At 49.1% G+C, this 6953-nt stretch overlaps 1 protein-coding gene across 2 annotated transcripts in view; it reads left to right on the forward strand.

Annotated features, from left to right (window-relative positions):
- Positions 1-1985: 1985 nt before the first annotated feature.
- CAMSAP1 (calmodulin regulated spectrin associated protein 1) overlaps positions 1986-6953 on the forward strand; it is a 28847-nt gene continuing 23879 nt past the window's right edge. Inside the window, exon 1 of one of the 2 annotated variants that reach the window (XM_010721022.3) lies at positions 1986-2161. In XM_010721022.3, the coding sequence (XP_010719324.1) occupies positions 2153-2161 (9 nt within the window). In that variant the 5' untranslated portion in view covers positions 1986-2152. The remainder of the gene's footprint in view (positions 2162-6953) is intronic. The other variant, XM_003207853.4, reaches the window with a different exon arrangement.

Raw genomic sequence — 6953 nt, forward strand, 5'->3', positions numbered from 1 at the left:
GGGGCACCCTGCTGGGTTTCCTATGACTTCCATAGGGAAGTTGTAATCCTCAGATGGGTTTTGTGGAACCCAGCCAGCGTGATGCCATCAGGCATTGCACAACGTGCTGGTTGGGCTGGTTGGGTGCGAGGGCCCTGCGGCCGTGCCGACCTCATGCTTTGCGAGCACAGCTCGGAGCCGTGGGTTATTCTGGGCACCTCCTGAAAATATTCATGGATGAGGTGTAGTGCTTATGCATGATGTGGTTACTTGGCTTTTGTGAGCTGAAGCTTGGGCATAACCCGCGCTTAGGTTCAGATGAGCTTCTGTGCCCTCTGAGGAAGGGCTGCTCCGCAGGGAATCTGGGCCCGGCAGTCTCACAGCTCCCACACACCCGGGATTTGGCTGAATTACTCAGCTCCTTGTTGCTGTGTGCATAGGAGTAGCACAGCCCGTGGTGCCGTGCTGTAGCTGCCAGCTGCGTGCCCCAGTGTGCAGCCTCTGCACTCCATCTCCTTGCGTGAAGCCGTGAGGGTTTGGGACATCTCCCTGCACCTCTTGGCACTGAGGACTTGATTATTGCTCTGTTCCCTTGCAGTACCTGCAGATGCAGACTGCCACCCCTCTGTGCAACATGCTAAAGGAAAATCATTGGGGCCCTTCGAAATTCTCCTTGCAAAGCCAGCAGGCACTATTTCCGAGCAGCTGGCTCTCCACTGCAGCAGGCCCTTTCCGTCTGCATTTTCCCCTCTAGACAAGCTCGTTGCCAGGCTGCATGCGATGAATCACGGCCTTCTTTCTGCACTTACCTCGATGCGCAGCAGTGCTCGCCTTCCTCCCATGCTCCCACTCACAAACACGCAGGAGAGGGGAAAAAAGCAGAAAGCTCCATGAGATCCGTGCCCTGTGCCACCCTCCTGTGTCCCTGCCCTGCGCAGGCAGCACTCATAGCTGCAGGATTCCCAGTGCCATCACTGCCCGGGCCCATGAGATCTCCTACAATGTATTTATAGCTCACTGTGCTGGAAATATCCACAGGGTGTCTGATTCCCTGCCCTGGGTTGGTGCCAGTGGGATGGGCTGAGCCCCCCGAGCAGCACTGGGGCAGGGGCTCACTGCCACCCTCGGGGTGTTGCTTCCTTGCTGAAAGCTCACAGAGCTGTGCCATTGCCAGGGTCAGTCACCGAGTAGGGCTCACACAGGACTTTTCATCTCACTAGAAATATTTGCATCCTATTGGGGTAGATTAATAAAGGCAGTGAGGGAGAGATAACAAAGTGTGAGTGCTGTATTGCATAATGAATCCCCACAGAGCACAGGTACTACCAAAACATGCTGAAAAAATGTCCAGATACGGAGAGTTTGCTGGTGGTGATGCCTGAACCAGCCCCCATCTGTGCTGAGGTAACTGTTTCTCAGCAGCTTCCAAGCAAGGCCTCTTCAGGGCTCCTCTTAGCGAGTCAGGTGCTGCGGAGCTGCAGATGCTCACTCACAGCAATAGGTCAGTGCTCAGTGGGGACGTCTCAGCGCTGAGCATTGCACTCAAGCACAAAGCAAGGAAGTGCTTTAATTTATTGCTTTTCTGAAATAGCTCTGTTCTATGAAGCATCAGAGCCGTGTCTGGCCCTGTCCTGCTGCCCCCCACCGCAGCCTGGTCCACAGCAGGCTGCTGCAGGGAGCAGTGCTACTGGTGATGCAGGTCCCAGCAGCAGGGTATCCTGCTGTAAAGTCATTTCATCTGGTGCTTGTTTAAGTCACTACAAGAAAATAGATAAAGGCTATACAATAGGAGGCTCCAGCTACCACTCTTGCAGGCGGGTGCACGCTGGGACCAGCAGCACAGCCAATACGGCTGAAATGCTGCTCCTCTGGCTGGCCTGAATTGGAGCTCTTTCCTTGGACAAAGCGTTCCAGCTCTAATGAGCAAAACCAAACTGGGATCATTCAACCCCAGTTCCCTCCTCTGATGTCACTGGTACCTGATGAGTCATCCTGTGTTGCCATGGTGATGCAGTGATGCTGGAGAGCGTGGGGATGCTGCTGCCCTGCCTGGGGAGCAGAGGCGGCCGAGCTCCCCCCCGGCACTGAGCCCCCCACCCTGCCATGGGCTGCCACACTGCGAGCTGCTGCCCATGGCCCTCTGCCACCACTGAGGCTGACGGGATGCCAGCGGATGCCAGCGGTAAGTCAGCGCCGCCGGGGGTTGTGCTGGCTGTAGGGCATTGACAGGGTCCTACAGAGGCTGTCTCCCAGCAGGACAGGAAGGACACCTTAGGGACATCACCTGAGGTTGCCCTCTGCAGTACGACCCCCTCGATGTGCTCCTGGCAGCCCCAGGGGCTCGTGACCCCAATTCCCAGCAATGCTTTCAGCCAGTCCCAGAGCAAGGGGAGCCAGCACAGGGCAGAGAGGCACAGGGTTGGGGTCTGCATGGGGACTGTGTCAGTGGCATTGGTCAGACATAGTGGGAACAGCAGATTCATGCTTCAACCTGTCCCCATCTGTTCAGAGCCGTGCTGTTAGGAAGTTTGTTTCTGTAATCCCTGGCATGTGTCAAATCCTTTGTACGTGACTAAAGGTGCTGCCTTGCTCAGGGCATCCCAGGGCGTGCTGACAACCCTGTGAGCCCCACAGTGAGGGGACGTGTTGTACATCCCTGGGCATCTCATCCCTGCTGGGGAGTGCTGCCCCACTGCTCAGCTGTTCTGTGCCATGCTGGGGTGCTCACGGGTGCCACCCTGGCTTTGCTTTCTGCTCAGGTTAGAGTTTTATGGTCATAAAGTTCTTGCTGTAAGTAGGGCCTGGATAAGCAGGATTGAGATGTTTCAATTGCTCTGACTAATTTTCACATTAACATATTTCTATAGCTACAGATTTAAGAGCATTAAAGTGCAACATGTGCAAGCTGGCAGGGACCCAAGGGCGGGAGGCAGTTCAGGTTTGTTTTGGCACGTCTGCAGACAGGAGCAGAGGGAAGGACAGGGCTGCCAGGTGAGGAAGGAGCCCTGCAAGCTTGGTAAACTGGGAGCTGCGTCCGGGAAAAAGAGCTGAATAGGCATTGCACCCCATCATCATAACAGCTCAACTCCATACATGTTACCTTCAAAAGCTGAATGAATGAAATACAGTATTGTGGTCTGGAATTAATTGGTTTTCCTTATTTACATGAAAAATATTACACATTGTGTGTGGTTCCCCAAAGCACACAACTCTTGTGTTGCACATTCTTTATGATTACAGAACTGAATATAAGTAATTACTGATAACTGCATTATGCCATAGAAACTGTTCCTGTGTCGTCGTTAATTATGCTGAAGTGACTGCTCTTTTGCTAAGAATAATGCTCTGCTCCCTCTTCTAAAGGTTGAATACATGATGCACTGTCATGGGGATCTATTTTGTCCCAGGGAGAAAAAGGCATTTTGAAACTGTTAGAGCAGCAACTGAATGGGGTTCTGCCCATTCCCTCATTTCATCCTCAGGTTACATTATCCTGGCTTCATTCATTCATGAGACAGTTTTTGACCACATCTTTGTTTACTTAGCGAATTCAGAGTAAGACAACTTTTTTAAACCACAAAACAGAACACCTTTGTGGTGTGTGCTGGGACCCGAGACTCGATTTCTTCAGCCTTCTTCTCTTGCTGCTCCTGGGAGTACATGCAAGAGCCAAGCAAAAGGCAAGAGAGAGGTGAAGCTCTTCCAGCAGAGCCACCCACTCCTGTGCTGTGGCTGGGTGGATGGTGAGCGCTCCACAGCAACGCTAACAAGCACACTGGCAGCTTGGTCCCTGTGGGATGTGGGTTATAAACCAGCTGGAAGGAAGAGAGTGTACTGCATAAACCAGAGCAACGTGGTTTCTCCCTGTTTGCTCAGTGGCTGCGCTGCCTGCAGCGAACCAAGCTTTATGGTGTTTATACGCAGGGTATGGTAAACCTGGCTTGATTGCAGGCAATTTTTAATGAGCTGGTGGAGGGAAAGTCTCTTTTCTGCTAAGTGTGCTTTTCCTGGGGAAAAGAAGGAAGGAAGTGAAATACGGGATATTAGTAACCTTTGGAAAGTGTGCTGAGTCCTAACAGAGGAAAGTAAACTGAGCAGGAGTCGAGCTGTGTATGATACAGACAAGCTTCCCACTGTATTGAAATTCCCAAGTTGTGATTCTTTTTGCCCTGGTTTAACTGGAGCATTACCTGTCTGGTAGAGACATTCCGCTGTGTCCTCCCTCCATAAATAGCTACAGGGAGACAGTGAAGCATAGGATGTCCATGCAGTGTCCTGCAGATGTGCTCTTTCCTTCATCTGAAGGTGCTTTTTGCAGTGCTGAGGGAGAATTCCAATTCACTCTTGGCCTTTCGAACTGGAAGGTGCTACTGCTAATTAGTGCCACCGATGGGTCAGCTCTTGATTCCATCCCAAGGAAGTATCCCTAACCTATACAATCCCAGTGCACAGCAGATTTATATTTCTACAAACAATACATATTTATTTTTTACAATATAATCTGATGTCCTTGGGATGACAAGGGACTGATATTTTGTTTTGATCTCTCATATTGATAAATGAAACATGGTAGAAGAAACTGAAATCCTAGGCATTCTTCCAGTAAAGTAAAAAACAAGCACAAGGGTTAGCTTTGTTACATATAATAGGTGTTGTGCTTGAAAATGGTAATTTGTCAAAGGTATTACCTCCTACTAATTAATCTCAGAGTTCTGCTGGAAGACAGGCTGTGCAGTATTTGTCGGTTCACACGTACACCCACTCGGAATGGTGAAGGGATCCAGGAGAATGCTCTAACAGGAAAATTATTTCATATAGAAAAGCAACGTGTTCACATTTTCCCAAAGCCTTAAAGAATCTTTTATATGGAGTACAGGAAAGAAACAAGTGGTGTGCAAATTAAAGATGAATTTGCTGCTATTGAACTGGGGAGTCATTTATTTTCGCTTGGAAAAAGCAAACCTATTTAGCAATCTACTGAGGATCCTCCCATTTTTAGTGCAGGCTTTTTTATCTCCAGGACAATTTTGAGGATGCTGATGTTAAGAGTTCTTAAACTACAAAGTTCCCCCAAACGTCAAATTCAGCTTTTGCTTCAGGACACACAAATGCCCTAAAGTAGCAGAGTTACACAAGGTATTACCATGAAGGAAGAAGTCACAGCATATTTCTCATCTCTGGAAGACAGTGATTCATAAATGTAAATCCAAAAGACAGCACTGTAAAAACCAAAGGGGTAGAAAGGTAGATAATATAGTCAAGGTTTTAAGTTCAGCTGTAGCCTGTAAAAGGATGGCATTTTCTTTATCCCTAGACTTCCTTCATGCTCTTTTCCCACAGTGTTCATTTTCTTGACCCAAACATTTCCACTTTTTTTTTTTTATTCAGAGTTTCAGGTGTCTTAGTAATACTTGTTTTGCAGGAGAATCTGCAAATCATAATTTGTTTTTAAGTGTTTCTGACCGGTTTAACAACCAGATCCATTCTTCATCTGTAGCAAAAATATATCAGAGGAAAAAGTAGGGCAGTTTTCTCCCAGTGTGTGTCTTCACCCTCACATACAGGTCACCTGCTGAGTCTAAGGGCCGTTCTGTTTCTGCAGCCCAATCCACTACATAAATGAAAACATTCTTCTTGAGTTTAAGGGGATTTGGATTGGGCCTTAATACTTAATCTGAAAACAACAGCAGCTTGTTATAATGGTAACGTCATAAATTGACAGCCTGGTTTAAAAAAATTTGTGTTGAAAACCAAACTCTTCAGGGATTATAAAACAACAAGCAAGTTGTTTGCAAGGGACATCCACTTTAATTGCATGCAATCTTGCAATTAAGTAGGCTGGGATAACCTTTGGACACTAGATCATACTTCCTGATGACATGAAATAGGTTGCCTTGCACTTTGAAAAGATACAGGGAAATGAGTGCTGAATCTTAAGACTGATCCAAGTTAATCAAGAATTTGAAATGTGCGTCTTCCAAAAGATAACGCATGAGATTCATAGCGAAAAGTTAGGTGGGAAGAAGTCAGTCTGCTGTCACCGTGTGTGGCCAAGCTTATCATCACATTTTCACAAGATAGCTATTAAGATAATTCATCGATCCAGTGTGTGCATTAGAGACTCAAACCTCTTAATCATGTAACTTCACTTTTCAGCTAAGCCCCGCTGCCATCAGTGAACCTCATCAGGTCAGTTAATCTGCAGGGTCACCATGCAGGGTGAGCTTGCTGCTTCCAGCAGGTATCTGTGAGCTTTCATAGGGTGGCTACTGGGCAGCAGTGTCTGCAGGGCACCCCGGAGAAGGGCTCTGTGGTGGTTGTGATGGTTTACCTACAGCCAAAAAGAAAAAAAAAAAATCACTGTTTTATGCCTGTCAGACATTTCTTGCTGTTCATCATGACACAAATTATTTGCTGTGGAATGCACGGGCTGCGTAAGCCAGTCTTCTGCCTGGAAACCACCTCTGGCATCCTTTGATCAGGAGCAGATAGCAGCAGATCGAGCCCTGGGGGAGGCTGTTCCTAATAACCTGAGGAGAAGCATCAGGGAGCTGCAACACAAATGGTTCCCACAGGTGTCTGTGGGGCTGGCTGGTGAGGGAGAGGTGCATCCTTCACAGGACGAAGCAAACATCTGACTGCAGCGCTGCAGCAGTTCGTGTGTACCTGGAGGGTTTCCCGGTTAACGATTCACAACGGAGAGCTGGAAATTCTTTGCCATTTATATGCATTTCTGTGCAATAAGGGAGGCAGGGAGGAAACCAGCCGTGCGGCGCAGGCGCTGCGTGGGCACGGGGTGAGCAGTGCAGGCCGCAGAGCCCCGCTTTGTGCGTCTGACAACGCGGATCCTTCAGCCGGGGCTCCTCCATCACACGGCTCGGTCCTTCCCCACACACCCGCCGCGCACACGGCGGCACGGGCCGCCCTCGCTTTCCTCGACGCCCTCGCAGAGCCGGGCTCGCAGCCGTGCGGCC

Source organism: Meleagris gallopavo, chromosome 19 (genome assembly GCF_000146605.3).
Source record: "Meleagris gallopavo isolate NT-WF06-2002-E0010 breed Aviagen turkey brand Nicholas breeding stock chromosome 19, Turkey_5.1, whole genome shotgun sequence".
Taxonomy (NCBI): Eukaryota; Metazoa; Chordata; class Aves; order Galliformes; family Phasianidae; genus Meleagris; species Meleagris gallopavo.